The sequence below is a fragment of the Kryptolebias marmoratus genome, linkage group LG12, assembly GCF_001649575.2.
Source record: "Kryptolebias marmoratus isolate JLee-2015 linkage group LG12, ASM164957v2, whole genome shotgun sequence".
Classification (NCBI taxonomy): domain Eukaryota; kingdom Metazoa; phylum Chordata; class Actinopteri; order Cyprinodontiformes; family Rivulidae; genus Kryptolebias; species Kryptolebias marmoratus.
Window position 1 is genome coordinate 11,378,773 of NC_051441.1, and position 16,230 is coordinate 11,395,002.

The 16,230-nt window shown below is 45.3% G+C and overlaps 2 protein-coding genes across 2 annotated transcripts; both read left to right on the forward strand.

Annotated features, from left to right (window-relative positions):
* Nucleotides 1-127: 127 nt before the first annotated feature.
* cbx4 (chromobox homolog 4 (Pc class homolog, Drosophila)) lies at nucleotides 128-7,412 on the forward strand. Its single transcript, XM_017421844.3, has 5 exons — nucleotides 128-464; nucleotides 623-666; nucleotides 1,230-1,295; nucleotides 3,374-3,440; nucleotides 4,633-7,412. The coding sequence occupies exons 1-5, from the start codon at nucleotides 396-398 to the stop codon at nucleotides 6,034-6,036; spliced, it is 1,650 nt and encodes a 549-aa protein (XP_017277333.1). The 5' UTR covers nucleotides 128-395; the 3' UTR covers nucleotides 6,037-7,412.
* A 5,050-nt stretch (nucleotides 7,413-12,462) lies between these two features.
* cbx8a (chromobox homolog 8a (Pc class homolog, Drosophila)) lies at nucleotides 12,463-14,822 on the forward strand. The gene is made up of 5 exons (XM_017421860.3): nucleotides 12,463-12,611; nucleotides 12,733-12,776; nucleotides 13,147-13,212; nucleotides 13,547-13,613; nucleotides 13,906-14,822. Exons 1-5 carry the CDS (start codon nucleotides 12,543-12,545, stop codon nucleotides 14,623-14,625), a joined length of 966 nt encoding a protein of 321 aa, XP_017277349.1. The 5' UTR covers nucleotides 12,463-12,542; the 3' UTR covers nucleotides 14,626-14,822.
* The last annotated feature ends 1,408 nt before the right edge of the window (nucleotides 14,823-16,230 follow it).

The following is a 16,230-nucleotide window of genomic DNA, read 5'->3' on the forward strand; positions in this document are numbered from 1 at the left end:
CCCTCCAGCTCGCTCTGGATAGGACCTTTCTGCAAGGTCTTCACCTCCTCTCCTCCTCCTCCCCTTCCTGACGTCACGCACCGAGCCGAAGCACGAGAAGTGGAGGAAAAAAAATAAAGAGCTGCTGTGAATATCTCTCTGCCAGGACCGAGGAGGAGTGTGCAAAGAGAGGGAGGGAGGGAGAGAGTGAGAGAGAGAGAGTGAGAGTGAGAGAGAGGTGGAGGGAATATACGGTCGAATTTGGATACAACTGGATAGAGAGCGCGCCGAGCGGAGAGAGAGAGAGAGAGAGAGAGAGAGAGAGAGAGAGAGGGCACATCAGCGGTGCGTGACCAGCGTTTCACCCCCTCCTCCTCCTCCTCACCCTCTCACCCTGCGATCGGACCGAGCCGAGAATGGAGCTCCCTGCCGCCGGGGAGCACGTCTTTGCGGTGGAGGGCATCGAGAAGAAGCGCATTCGGAAGGTAGGAGCAGCTAGGTCTGCAGGAGAGGGGAGCGCCGCGCGTCCTGCAGGGGACCGCGGAGGGCTTTAATAGACCAGCTTCACCATTTTTTCTTCTTCTTCTTCTTCTTCTTCTTCCCTTCCCTTCCTCCTCCTCGTCCTCTTCCTCCACCTTCACAGGGCAAGATTGAGTACCTGGTCAAGTGGCGCGGCTGGTCCCCCAAGTAAGCTCCACTGAAACATCTCATTCTGACGCGTTTTCGGCGAAAAGGACGCGCGGATCTGGGGGTGTTTGTTGCTGGGAGAGCGCGGTCTGTCAGTGTGTGTGTGCGTTTCTGTGGATGCCTTCACTAATTTATGCGAGGAAGGGAGGCAGGGAGGGGGGGTGTAGGCACAGCCATGTAATCCCGTTTTAATTATTTCTGCTCTGCCAGCGAATTTACGAGACAGTGGTGCTAAAATGGCCGACTCCATGTCGGTGCCGTTTGGATACGCGCACTTTTTTTCTGGCTGCAGTTGGATCATCTCCGCCGCTGACACGCACGAGAGAAACTGTGTTCGGTTCGGGCTGCAAGGGAAGCAAAAAAGGCAGCATGGAACCTTTTTTTTTTTAGGTTTTAGGTTTGAGGGATAAATTACTCGCAGAGGCGCTGCTTCACCTGTCCGATCTGACAAGACGCGTGAAGATGTGGGAATGTGTGTGTGTGTGTGTGTGTGCGTCTGAAAAAGGAAGTTTGCACGTGACATCTCTCTGACAGTTTGTTTTCCTCTCCTCTCCCCTCTGCAGGTACAACACATGGGAACCAGAGGAAAACATCCTGGACCCGCGCCTCCTCGTCGCCTTCCAACACAGGTGAGAGCGACGTGGACTTCGCACCAGGCCCGCGCAGCCTCCAGCTTCAACCATGACCATATAAGGGCATGGGAGGAGGGGCGTTCTAGTACCTCAGTGACACCCCCTCCCCCTGTCTCCCCCTCCCTGCTGTCTCCATGGGGGACGATCTGAATATGACGTTGGGAAGATCAAATCTGACTAAATAATCGTGGATGTTTCACCTTAGAGGACTTTGCTTCACCAAAAGTGTCAAGGATTCATCCCTCAGAGGCCATTTTCACAAACTAATTTGGAAATTAGCCATTTGTTTTTAATTTGCCCAGCAAGTCAATTGATATTTTTTTTTCTTTTTTCTTCCTATGGCCGATACCGATCTTTAAAAATCAGGCTGATATCCGACACCGATTTTTATTTATTTTGAAATTTTGGTCAATGTTTTCTTAATTGAGCAAAATATGACAACAAATGCTTAACTTGATTAAATGTATATTTAACAACCCTTAGAAATACTTAAATAAACCTAAAATAAGATATAGTAAAGCATTCTCACTTTAAAAAAAAAGCTAAATTATGGGCTACACTGAGCTGGTTCTAGCAGCTGCAGCTGCAGCTCCATTTTCCTACTTGGTAATTGAATGCACAGGCATGGACAATTGCCTTTTTTTAAAAAAAACAGTGGCCAATATCTGCTGAAGAAAGTCAGCAGGTCAATTAATCGGTCTGTCTCCCTGCAAGGCTGAGTCAGGTGGGATTTCAGAAGACGATCCTACCAAGGACACAAGTATTTGTTGTGGATTAGCTTTAACTCTTCTAACAGGCTGAGCTGTACTTTGTTTTTCTGGACTGGCCTCATATTCTTCCCAAACTCTTTAACGCCACTTATTTTGACATATGACATCAAATTACCTTTGTGAACTGAAAGTATTTGAGCTTGCGACCTGCCGAGGGTTACGAGTTTAGCAAAAAATGCCGGGAAAAACAATCCTAGTTGCACGTGTGTCAACATCAGAGGTCGAGATGTTAATTAATTCAAATGCTGCTGTCACTTCATCTCATCTCGTCTGGACCCAGGAGGCCTGAGCGAGATCCCCTCTCTCTGTAGGCTGCAGGGTGCTCGTGGGACTCAGCGAAGACATGATGGCTGGGGAAAGGAATTCGCTTTTCTGAAAAGGCTAATTGACACACAGTGCTCCTCAACGTTTCCAGTGTACCGCTCTCATATTCCCCCCGCAGCCTGCCTGCCTGCCTGTGTGTGTGTGTGCTGATGGTCATGGAGAGCTGCCTCGCCGCTCTGTGTGTGTGGATTCCTCTCTGCTCCCTGTGGATGGGGGGAGGGGATTGGACGAGGGGAGTCTGTAATTGCCAAATCTTGTGTGAATGAGGGTCACCCTGTTCCGCACCGGTTTAAAATTGCACACATCACACCGAGGCGGACTGTTTATTGTGGCAATTTTCTGGCAGCTCTGATCGTTTTGAACATCTGTAACAAGAGGCCAACGTGAGGGTGGTGTTTTTCCCCTGCCTGCCTGGTGGAAGCGTATTTACAGCTGGCCTTCACCCACCTCTGGTTATTTATGAGCCGGTGCTGAGTCAAGGCTTATATCGGGGGCCAATTTTTCACAAATGGCACAGTCCTTCATCAGTCCGGCTACAACAACACGCTAAATGTCCACTTTCAAACTGCAGGCGTTGGGTTACACAAGGCCTGTGCAGAAGCACTTTAGTAATATTTAAGCAATTCCATTTGTACCTCCTGATTCTAATTAAAGATTGAGGAAGGATGTGCTTCAGGAGGGTGGATGTTTCAAAGGCGAGGACAGATTTTTCCCTGCTGTAGCCCTAATTGAATTTCTCCAGGATAATGAGAATATGGAATGGGTCGATTACCATGGAGAGCTATGCAAATAAGGCCCACAATGCTTTGCAGCGGCCCACGTGTGGGCATTCATTAGTCCTCTGAATCCCTGTTCCACTTTTGACCTTGAATAGGTAGAAGGGAATTGGTGAATACTAACAAACCTTTAATCTGTTAAGCAGTAAAATAGATTTTTTTAAGGTTTCTATGATGCAAAATAATCCTGTTTTTCTTTTCACAGAGAAAGGCAGGAGCAGATGATGGGATACCGAAAAAGAGGACCGAAACCAAAACATCTTTTGCTTCAGGTATTGATCGATGGTTTATCACCACATTGTGGAAACATCCTGAGTCACTGAAGCATGTCTCAGAGTTTCACTTTGGGCCTCTGTAAAAGAAGCAGTTATGTCACACCTGCTGCTGCCAGTATGGCCGTGTTTATTTCGCAGGTTTCTTTGACAAAAAGGGCTCCGCCACTGGATTTATCTCCACAGTCACCTTGAAACCTGAGATTCAAAAGTGCAATGCATGAATGCACTCATCTCATCTGTCGGCTCATTATTTTTTCGAGGCTAAAAGGTTCAGATGCAAAACAAAGCTTGTATTTTCTTTGAGGGTAAATATAGGACTCACTTAGCTTTGGACCACACTGAAAGTGTAACTTTTACACCTTAGAATCTGCTCTAATTGCTGTGCCGTGTTATTTGGTGAGATGGCAGAGTCACACGTGGCCGGCAATCAGGACTAAAGCGTGACATGTCTTGTGGCACTTCGGTGACCTGAGGTCGCAGCCACAGCTTCTCCAGCGTTCCGCTGCAGTGCTCCTCTGACGGCTGCGAGGTCAGCCTGTACACCAGGAGGAAGGAATCCTTATAGGATATATATATATATATTTTTAATTTTTTTTATTGAGTTATGGGGCTGCTACTGTCTGTTTATCCCATGAAAACATTTAGATGAAGCCTTCTTTTCCAGGTTAGATTGATAATAAGAAGGATTTTCGCAGTTTTACACTTAAAGGCCTCGTCTGTTATATAAACACATGCAGCTTAAGCATGTTAATGTTCTTTTGTTGATGTTCACTCAGCTTGAATGGCAAACCCCTAAACCGAAAACTTGAACATCCTTAATTTAGAGTCAAAGGGGAGAAGTGGTTAAAATAATCCACTACAAAATGGGAGACCCTTTCAAGAAGCCGATACACCACCAGTTGTAGGTTTCTTTGACATAAACAGATGTGATGTGTTTTTGCTGGACTTCCAATAGGTCACATAGGTTTGTTTTATTACATACGGATATTATCTTACAATTTAATACGATTTTAATGAAAATCAACCAAAAATAGAATACTTCAGACTAGATATTATAATGATTGTTGTGACAATATGTTTTTTTTCCAAAAGGAACTAACTTTAGTCTTTGTGTTTCCTAGTTGTTCAGATGCTTTTGATAAATGTAGGTAAAATTTTAATTAAACGCCATGTTTCTTTTTTCTTCAAGGTTCCCTCATTTGCCCGAAGATCAAGCATTCCAGCAGGTTTTGAGGAAACATCTCAGGACGCCGAGGCTATGCTCAAACCCGATCCCGTCCAGGTCCAGCGCTCCCAGCCTCAGCAGTACCAGCTGAACAGCAAGAAACACCATCAGTACCAGCCCAACAGCCAGGAAGTGCCTGCTGACCAGCTCGCCAACAGCAGAAAGAAGTTCATCTATCAGCTGAACAGCAAAAAGCACCACCACTACGAGCCTGACCCACATATGTACGACGCACAGGCTTCTAGGCTCAAGGAGGTGGTCAAAGTTCAGGAACCAGCCAGTAAACCGGCTAATCCCGGGTGGAACTTGCCTCTGGCCCTGCAGCAGAAATGGATCCGTGACAAAGACACTGGCTGCTTAAGTAAAGTCAAAGAGCTGGCTGTGGAAGTGAGGAAACCAGCGATCAAAGAGGCGCAAAGTGAGAATGCGCTCAAACCCAACCCTAAAGACGCTATGCTACCGAGTGCCATCAGCAGTAAAATGAAGATAATCAAGAATAAAAACAAGAATGGACGTATTGTTATTGTCATGAGCAAATATATGGACAGCAACAAAGTCCATGGAGCAAAGGACAAACACAGGGAGTCATCAAAGGAAGAAAAACCACAAACTGTTAAACCACCCGAGAACAATCCGACACTCAGGACCAAAATGCTTGAACACCTGGAGAGCGGTATTTCCAAAGCGATCTGCAATGGCAGGTCCATTTCTGTCGCTGAGCATCCCATAAAGTGCTCCCCGAAGGACAGACATTTTTCCAAACCATCCCCGAGCACGGCCGAGGAGTACAACACCGAAGTGGCTCGCGGTCAAGCGGACTTACCGGAAGATTTGCCCCTGCAGTTGACCGCCAGCTCGCCCCCGACATCTTGGACTGCCGACACCAGCATCCCAACACCGACAGCTGTCGACCAGATCAGGATCCCTTCCTTTCCCGGGGACCGGAAGCGGAAGCTCTCGGATCCCGTTGAGGACAGGAACTTTGGCAAAGTCTACCTGATGTCGAGGAGCTTAAGCGTGCCCTGCAGTGCGGTCGCACCACCTCAGGACAAACCCATGGACCTCCACTGTAGCGGCCCTCGCCTCAGCAGCACATCTACATATGATGTCGAGGAGAGCCAGGAGGAACCGATGGACCTCAGCTATCCCAAAAACAGGAAGCAGGTTGAGACAGAAGCGCCGCCGCAGTCGGAGCCCGAGCCTGCGGTCAAAGACACGCCACCTGGGCAAGAGGACGCTCAGAAAACCACAGAAAAATCTAAGGAGGCGCCCGCTAAAAAAGCCTCCCCGTTTATGGGAAACATCATCATCACGGACATCACAACGAACAGTCTGACCGTCACCTTCAAGGAGTACGTTCCTTTCTGAGAACCCACCGGAAACCAGTTGGACGAGCTTGTTAATATGTGCATATGTAAAAAAAAAAGAAAGAAAAGAAAACAACAACCAAACAAACACAAAACATCAAATAAAATTGTATATATTGAAATTTATAATTTATAACTGAAATTTCAAATGTTTTCCTACATTGTTTTATACTGTAACTCCTCTGTGATGTTGTAGCCAAGAAAGTGCCCTCGACTATTTGAGCGAATGCATTCAGGTGGAGATCTGTCCACACAAAAAAAGAAAAACCAGTCTATTTGTTTAAAACAATAACGTTGCTGTTTTTTTATATACCTTTACCAAACTTATAACCTGAGATTTATGAAGGTTTATACATGTTTTGTATTAATAATCTCTTATTTTGGTCCTGATGGTAGAGAGACGAACTTGGCTAAGATTGCGGATCGAATTTAAAGCACTTAAAACATTTTATTTTAACGTCTGCTTGTGTTGTGGCCGAGCAGCTTGTGACTCATTTCACAGATTTTTCCTCTTTTTTTTTTTTTTTTTTTAACATTATTATTACAAGAGTCTGGTGTCCTTACAGTGGACTGGCTTGGTTTTGTTTTGTGGGTTTGTTTAAAGACAAATATATTAGCCACAACATGCAAATTTAACAAGCAGGTGTGTCCGAACGCAGTGTAAACACACTCATACATCCACCCCTTTTAGGTAATCTCCCCACTTATTGTCATTGCCACGTTATTGAGATGATGCATCATCATTTTCAGCTGCATTTTCTTTTTTTCTTACCATCTGGGAGTAAAATACGATCCATAAGCTCTCAAAGTTCAGTCACTTTAAGAAAAAAGTGTCATCTATCAAATGTGAGTTTCCTTTAAGACTCTCTGCTGGACTTTTTAGGTTCATAAAGTGATTCACCGCGTTGTTTACCTCACACAGTGCAGGGTCTCATCTCATTTAGCTGTCGAAGCTTACAGGATAATCTGCAGAGCACTATTATGAAGCGATACCAGGGTCATTAAAAAGGAGTGTTATAGAGATTAAATGTGACTTTAAATCCAAACCAATGAGTCTAAGCTGTTTTAATCATGCTGCTGAAACTTCAAAGCCGTTGAGTCAAAATGGCCTTTTCCTTCCCTGCACATGTAATGCAAACCCAGTCAGAATGCTAAAAGGCTGTAATGATGACGAAGACGAGTGCTTGTTTAATGTTTTGTTTAAAAGCAGAAGCTGTTTCCTGCGTTATATGATTCCACCGAGTCTGCTTGCTTCCTTTTGTTTTGCCTCTTTCTTGCACTCTGTTTCAGCGTGGAAATGATTGTTAGAAAGTATATCAGCCAGCTTGATGTTTGCTCAGCTTCTTGGACGTTTCACAATAAAGAATTGACCTCTGACATGTTTGTTGCGCTGGTGTTTGGGCAGGGGAGGGGATCTTTTTTTTTTTTAAATATAAATTATTATTCCTCATTCTGCAGGGTAACATTTCCTAATCCAATGAGATAAGCCGTCTTTGCTCAGAATGGAACATGAAACACTTCTGTTCTCTTTTTTTTTTTTACGAGGCTCAAATGGGAAAACAGATCATGTTGCATAATTCCAAACAATCCTGCACAAAGGGCTCTGTGTGTTGCGTAACGGCACCGGTCACTCGTGTTATTAAAACCTTTACCCGTGCATTATTTTTTTCCACTTCGGCTTGACCCCAAGCAGGAATGTAAACAGGAGTGGAGGAGGGCAGGAAAGGCGGTTATGTAATTCTTTGACTCTGTCATGGAGAAAGGCTTTCTGGGGAGGTAAAGAATCACCGGCTGTGGACTAGGAGCCTGTTTTCCAGCTCGGTGCTGCAGAGAACGGTGTCAGGATGACATTTAATTATATCGTAGCTGCTATATCTTCATGTCATTTTCAGACCATCGACTAAAAGACGTGTTTAGAGAGTCTGGATGTGTCACAGTGACACAGCAATTCTCCTGAAGCCCTGTTGTCAAACAGTATTACTGCACTGAAGCACAATAAACATGCAGATTTATAGGAAGGATGTTAAATGATGACCTTTTCTTGACTCGACCAGACGTCACAGGGCCTCTCCCAGCCTTTGATAATAAAAGGTCACTGAAGGCCTGGAGCCCGATGTGCTCCCAGCCTGCAGACAGAAATAGTTTGTTTTCTGCTGAACTGACTGGTCAACGCTGCGTGTCGACAGAAAGGACCAGGAATGTGTGTGAGAGGTGTGTTTCTGGGAGGTGATTATATCAGAATGCTGACTGAGAAAACTCAGACAGCTTTATAAGGCAGAAAGGAGATTAAAAGGATTAAAAATAAACTGTTAAAAAAGTAATTTTCAAGTTTATTCCATGCAAAGTTTTGAATTGTCTACACTCCCCCGTCTGGTTTTGATGTTTTTAATTATTAACAGGAACATTCTAGAGGGTTCTTTTCTTATTTAGAGTGTATAAAATCAAGCAAAAGGTCTTTAAAACATCTTGACTTGGCAAAAATTGAATTAGGCAAAACAAGCTTGCTGGTTGAACAGCAACTCTTTCATGATCGTGACGCAGCTTGCCACAAAAAGCACCCTGTTTTTTTTATTTCTTCTTCACAATTGAACATTTGTAGATAACAGTTTTTAAAATCCTCGCCACATCTGACTTTCTCTCAGTTCATTAGAGAATACAAATGCACTTCCCTTTTCTCTCTTGTGTCATACACACCAACCACCACATGCATGCCTCTAATTACTTTAAAACAACACCAATAGAAGCACAACTTTTGCTCGAAACTGCACTTTTTGTAAGACATTTAAGCTATTTCAGTCCACTCACACACATACCTACATGTCACACTTATTTTACAGCACAGATAAAATAATAAAATCCATTTGGAAGGAGTTATCTGGGATTTTAAGGAGCTTCAGTGCCTTTGGGCCCCAGGCGATCACCTGCTAATGCAAGTCCAGCTGATTAAAGAGTTAGGCTCAAACCTGACCTCTGTCACTGTTTCCCACCTGCAGGTGTGCTGTTCTCTCTCTGCACATGTGTAGTTTTTGTGTGGGCAACCTGGTGAGGAGGAGAAAGAACAACCCAGAAAGCTCAGATGATTCGTTTTACTCCTGCAGTGTGTGTACTTATTAACAACTGATCAAAGCTAATGACAAATTAGGTCGATCCAGCCAGCGTCCACAGACAGGACGTGTGTGTGTGAGAGTGTGTGAGTGTGTGTGTGATGTGGCTCTGAAGCAGCTTCATGAGGCAGTCATGCATCGGTAGGAAAGTGAAACATCTTTGAGCGGCAGGGGAACATATTTATAGACCAAGTGTGATGTTTCACATTCCCCCTTTATCATCGAGCTGCAGCAGCAGCAGCAGCTTCGGTCTGCACAAAGCTGCTTTCATTTCTGCAGCCCTGCAGAATCACTTCTCTCATTTCGAGCTCTGAAGGTGTGACCCGCTGCAGGCCGGCGGTGCAGCCCCGGCGAGGAATATCATTCGAGATTAAAAGTGGCATTAATTGAAGGGCGGATGTGCTCAGTTGTAAGGGAGTTTTTATTTTTTCCATTCTCGAAATACGCAGCAGTAACGAACCACCTGAATGCGTTCAGCTGGCCATCAGGCCGCTTTTTGTTTTTATTTCAACCTGCAGCTGTAAAGAAGACAAGGCTCGCGGGTTTGTGGCTTTTTGTGGTTTTCAAGCAGCAACCTTAGGGCAAAAAAAAAAAAAAAAATGTCGCCTGGTGTAAAGTAGGACAGTGAGCTGAGCGCGGCAGTTGCCCAGAAACCAGAGAGCCAATAATGTTCTCACATAGAGAGCAGCTCTGTTTATTCATGTGCGCCTGTCGCCATTGCGGCTCCTGCGCTTTTCATCGACTCACAGCCAAATATGGAGAACCGCAGCAGCAGTGACTGTGTGTGTGTGGGTGTGTTGGTGTGTGTGTGTGTGTGTCCGCTGCACGAACCGTGCAGGCTTCAGCCATTCTGCCACCGACAGGAAATGTCGGTCTGACAGCGCGCTGCGAGAGGATCAAAATGGTGGTTCGTGTTCCGACGCTGCAGCCGCGGCGCATCTTTTGTCCGCGGCGCGCCCGCCTTTTGTCTGCTCGGCTGCGGGCAAGGTTTCCGCACAGAGCCCCACGGGCAGGACCGAAAGGAATAAAAGAGAACCCAGACAGATAAGAGACAGAGAGAGAAACGCTGCTGCGCACCCAGCAGCCGGGCTGAGCCCCAGTTTTAATCATAGAACCAAGGAGACATTTAAAGCAGGTCAGACAGAACCCAGAGGTGGTTCTGCGCTGGACTCCAGGGGTTTCTTCAGAATTAATATTACACATATATGCCATTCTTTTAAAAACACCTCTCAGATTCGTGCCAAACAACTCATCAGATCCCAGCATAATGTCAACATTTAGCTGCTTCTTTTTGAAAAAGATTCAACTCTTTTCATAAGAATCGTCCAAAAAAAGACAATAAGTGCATCACCTGACTTGAGACAGACAGGTGCAGGACCCACCTGAGGCTCTCTGGGGTCAGATTATTTGGAGATTAAACGAAGAAGCTCCTGCAGGCCCGACTCATGCAAAGATTCAAGCTGGACAGGAGGAGCGAGGAATGAGAAATGAAGCTGATTTCTTCTCAAGATAGAAAAAGCTTTCATCTGTTTGAATCTTTTTATTGGTATTATTTGGATGCAATAATTGTGAGGATGTTCAGTTCAACAGAAAGAAGAGCGCGCGAGGACCACTAAAGACAGGAGATAATAAAATCAGTGAATATTTTCAGCAGAAAATATGCAGAACAAATGGGTGTCAGGTCCTTTTTTCTGTGTTTTTTAGCTTTAATAATTCAAAGGATGATAGGAAGGTTTGCCTGGCTGCTACAAAAAGAATAAAAATAAAGAAAAAAATCAAATAACTTTTTAATTTTTGTACTCAAAAAATTATTTTCTCATTTGAAATGTGTTTATTAAAACAACAAGAACAAAATGAGCAGATCTAATAATCATATTAAGAATATCAAACATAATATTACTTATAGGTCTAATAATACTACCATTAAAGACCACAAAAATAAAAATGATTTTACTGTTTTATTACAAAAAAATTATTTTAAAAAAGTACAAAATTCTGATGTCAGAAAAAGTGTTTAAAATAATGAACAATAATTTTGTGAATAAGGAGCTGGTTCTAACATCACAATTTAGGAAAATACTGCACAAGAAATATAGACTTTAATATACAAATAAAAATATACAAGTGCAAAAATGTTTTTGATACATATAAAATTGAAAGGGAAGCTTTTCATGTTGGTTCCACAGAAATCCAAAGATTCATTTCATTTGAGAACAAATTATTATTAAAATTAATCTAATTTTGTCGGCATGCAGTCTGGGTAAACTCCAATGTCCAGTAAATTTATTTCTTTCTTTTAATTAAAAAAGAAAGAAAGAAAGAAAGAAAGAAAAGCCAGCAGGTTGGTTTTCTGCTGTTTTCTCTGAAAGCCTCTCAGATTTCTGCGCCACGTTTCCAGCAGGCTGTCCGCATAGAACAGCTCGTTTCCAAAGAGTCTCTTCAGATGGTTGATTTTTGTTGTTACTGATGTTTGTTTTTGATCCTAAATGGGCCTTCGATAATCCGAGCTGCCCCTCACATTTTAGTGCTAAAAATTAAAGGCAAAAAGATAAAGAAATCTCTGGAATCCGACCGACATTAAACTCATCATTTACTTTAAACGCACACAAGTCAACATTTAGATTCTCCTTTATTTATTATTTTATAACTCTCCTGTGGCAGCTGTCTTTCTGCTCATACGGTGTGGACAAAACTATTTAATAATAATATATGAATTAAATAAATACAAAGAATCCTGTGACGCGTTTCAGGGCGCAGAGCAGGAGCCCCCCAAAAAAACCACATGACATGAAGCTGCATTAAACTCAGATTGAGGATAATGGACTCATTACGTGGCGTGCGTCATAATAAAAAAAAGCTTCTTTATAAATAATAAATGAAGAAGCTGGGGAGCAGTCAGCTCAGGTCAGTGGTTCTGATCCTCCATCGGAACCCAGCTGTCCGACTTTTAAAGCAGCCTTTTATTTGGGAGAACTGAGCTGTTTAACTGTGGATGGGACGGGATATTTAGGATTAATAAACACTNCAGAGAGAGAGCCGGAGGGCCCCGCTCCGGGGAGCCTCCTCTTGCTCCGCTGCGCCAAACACACATTCCTGTACAGCAGCCAGAGCAGCGCGCGCGGGCCCCTCCTCCTCCTCGTCCTCCTCCTCCTCCTCCTCCCCTCCTCACAAACCCAGAGCACGTAGCAACAACGTGAGCCAATGCGCTCCTCCGACGGGCGCCTGGCAACAGAAAGAGACGTGATGACGTCCGCTCCAGATTGCGTATTATGGGATGTGCGGAATTAAACAAGCCGAGGAGGAGGAGGAGGAGGAGGAGTGGAGGTGGTGGTGGTGGTGGGGGGGAGAGAAGCCGAAAAAAAAATAATCGAAAAGCAGGAGGCAGAGCTCGGCGCGGCGGAGCATGGAGCTGTCTGCTGTCGGGGAGAGCGTCTTCGCTGCGGAGTCCATCATCAAACGGAGGATCAGGCGGGTACGCGCGCGGCTGCGGGGCTCTTCCTCCTGCATCTGTTAACGCTAACGTGTGCGCGTGTGTGCGCGCGGTTCTGTTGTAACCTGAACGTGTTTGCGGATGTGTTGTTTTGTCATTGCAGGGGCGCTGGGAATATCTGGTGAAATGGAAGGGCTGGTCTCAGAAGTGAGTGAACGTCTCCGAGCCGAAGGCTGGGAAGGACAGCGCTCCATCCTGGCCGCCTGCTACAACTGCACCGCCGTCAGATCACAGCCTGTCGTTTCCAGCTTCATGCATGTTGTTTTGGTTTTATTTCCTTGCACTTCCAACGCGCCGCGTGTCCTGTCCGTGGCCTTAAAACATGTCCGATCTAGCGGGTGTTTACTTGAGCCCAGGCTGCCTGGGTCTCACCGCGCGTCACTGTCCGCTGCAGCTGCTGAATGCTGCTTCTCTTTCTCCTTCTTCTCCTTCTTCTTCTTCTTTTGTAATCAAAGTGTGACTCTGTGCGCGCGATGCCGGTGTCAAACACATATCCTCTCGGTTTGTTGTGACGCAGGTACAGCACCTGGGAGCCGGAGGAAAACATCCTGGATGAGCGCCTCTTCGCAGCCTTCGAGGAGAGGTGAAGATGCACGCACCGCCAGGCCTTTCTGCAGGGAAAAGGGGGCTAAAAATGTCCTCCTAAATAGGCTGTTAAGAATCATTTTTCTGCCTCAGACCTTGGCAAATGAAGCTGAAAGAATGCAGGCTTCCTCATCAAGCTGGCTGCTTGAATTTTAAGTTGAATTTAAAGGGAAAAAAACAGACTAAAATCAGTGAAATCAAACTAATGGCACAGCTTTGTGCTTTCGTTTTTATTTGCATTTTATGAACGAGTCAAACAATTAGTTACTACAAGTTGTGATGGTTTATTTCTATTTATTTTTTATTTTTTGGTGCTTTGTGCTCATCACCAGGGAGCGCGAAAGGGAGCTGTTCGGGCCGAAAAAGAGGGGCCCCAAACCCGAGACGTTCCTCCTGAAGGTGGGCGAATCTTTCCGTGCGCGGTTCTCAGGCTTCTAATTTACCTCCTGGTGCAGAACACGTTTCAGAGGATGAGTCATCTGAGAGATTTAGCTCGTATTCGTTCTGAAACCAAACTGGTGAAATGAAACCTAAACTCTGTCCCTTTGGTTTTATGAGTTATCGGGAGCTCATGTCGAGGCCTTCGGGGTTCAGTTTCGTCAGACTGCATCTGTTAAATCATTAGAAAATGTCTGTTTTCATTCCTGGGGAGCCTAACATAATGATGTTTTTTTTCTTCTTCTTTCCTCAGGCTAAAGCAAAAGCAAAAGAAAGGACGTATGAGTTCAGGAGAGAGGCCCCCAGGGGGATCCAGGTTGCTTATCCCATCCCGGAGCCCGTCACCACGCCGAGGGCACGCGAAGGATTGCGCGCCGTGGTTCCCACAATCTTCCCCCCGAGTGCTGTCAACAGGGGGGAAAGCGTCCCGGTGCGACCCCCAGAGCCAGAGAGGAGGCCCAGACCCCCTCCGCCAGACGCTCTCATGGACCAGGGGTCCACTCGGTACCCCAAAAAGCGAGGGCGCAAACCCAAGTTTCATTACGAGCCGCAGGAGGCCGCCGGCGGCTCGGCGGAGCCCGCCTCCAAGATGTCCAGACGCCTGCTCCATCACGGGGAGACGTCGGAGCAGAGCCTCCTGCAGCTGACCAGGAGGTTCCAGGAGAAGACCACCATCACGCCCAAGCCCACGGGCGAGCGGAGGCACGCGGGGGGCCTGTCCTACGCCTTCAACAGGAGTGCGCGTAGAGGCGTGCAGGAGGGACACAGGACTTACGGTTTGGTGTCGTTCCACGCGCCCGGCAGGCTGAGGCACCCCGCCGAGGAGCGGGCCGAACCCTCCCAGTCCGAGTCCTGGACCCCCTGCTTGTCCAGCTGGGACTCCGTGACCGTGACTGACGTCACCATGAACTTCCTGACGGTCACCATCAGAGAGAGCAGCACGGACAAAGGCTTCTTCAGAGGGAAGAGATGAGCGGCGAGATGTGTACTAACAAACTGAAAAAGTATATTTTTTTTAAGTTCCTTTAAAACATGTACATACAAATATTTAATACAGCTGAAAAAAATAATAAACCAAAAGTCATCATCGTGTTGTTTAAACTTGTGGATTATTTTTAACCTTGTGCTCAATAATCAGAACAAATAAAAACTAACATTTTTGCAAACATATTTGGGTTTGTTAAAGTGAGAATTGATGTTGTTTCTTGTTCACAAATAAAGCTTTGAGTTAAACTAATAAATTATTTATTTTATTTTCAAACCAGAAATTAATCGGTCATTTTATTTAGGAGCAAAGTTAGAACAATGGGCTTTTTTTCAATTAAAGTTTGAGGAAGTATTTAGTTCATTTAGATGATTTTAAAACAATTATTTATATTCAAGTCAAACAAATCACAAAGTTTAATTGTCTAAATTGTTTGGGGAAGACTTTAGTCACGTTTAAAAGTCTATTATTCTTCTGAGGGCTTTTATTCTGAATTAATCTGACAGTAATTCAGGGGAGAGCAGGACATAATTGAAGAGATCCAAAAATATATGTTTAGTGTTTGGAGAGCCTCCTAAAGGCGCGGATCTAAAAGGTTTCTGTAGTGATAAAGGCCTGATTTGAAGCCGCAGAAATCATGGAATCACTTTGCTTTTAGATGATTTTTTTAAAGCTGTTATGGCCCAAAGAGATTTTCGGTGGTTATTACACATCAAAGTTCAAATTGCTTTGATGGCGCCATTCATCAAGGCTTTTCTTAAATAGCAAAGTGGGTGAAATTAATTATATTTGGTTAAATCCAGGCAGTGACGCTCAGGGCGGGGAGCCTGCAGGAGCCTCGCGTCCCGGTGGCTTTAACTGTATGAAACCGTTTTTTAAATGACCCCGTTTTGGTTTTAGGATCTTTGCACAGATCGAGGGAAGGGGGCCTGGGGATGTGGGGGTCCATTATTGCCCCGCATCACCTTGGTCCATTACTGTAGGAGCGATGAGAGGCCGCTTCATTCAGGCACAAAGCCGCCATTCATCTGCTTTGTGTCTGTGTGACACATGACCCGCACTCAGATCCTCCTGCAAAACCACCCCATGCACATTTCTGCTCTCAACTGCTCAATTTAAGAAGATCAATCTGACTTTTTCTGGGCGTCTGCCCAAAGAAACGATTTTTTTTTTCAGAAGTGGGCGTTGAGCTGACGGAAGTGCTCAGATTTGTCTGGTTTAGAAGATTGTGAGCTGAGCTGGAGCTTCAGGAGACCGTTTAATCAGCATCATAAAAAGTGGGAAAAACAGAAAAGGTAAAAACAAATCTTTAATCGGCGTCCTTGAGAAGCTGAGGGGAAGCAGCGTCACGGTCGGCGGAGTTCACCTCCACAAGATGTCTCCAGCACCTTTGAACGGCCGCCGGATTGTTTTCGTGCGCAGAGGGAGCCCGCAGGTTACAGCAGAGCGGAACTGCTCAGCCACGGGATTAATCATTGATGAAAGCTGGGAGCTCATTCCAAGCGGCTCTGAAAATTACAGGTCGTTGACTTCCTCCTCCTCCTCCTCCTCCTCCTCCTCTTCCTCAGGCCCCACAGCAGACAGGCGGGGGGG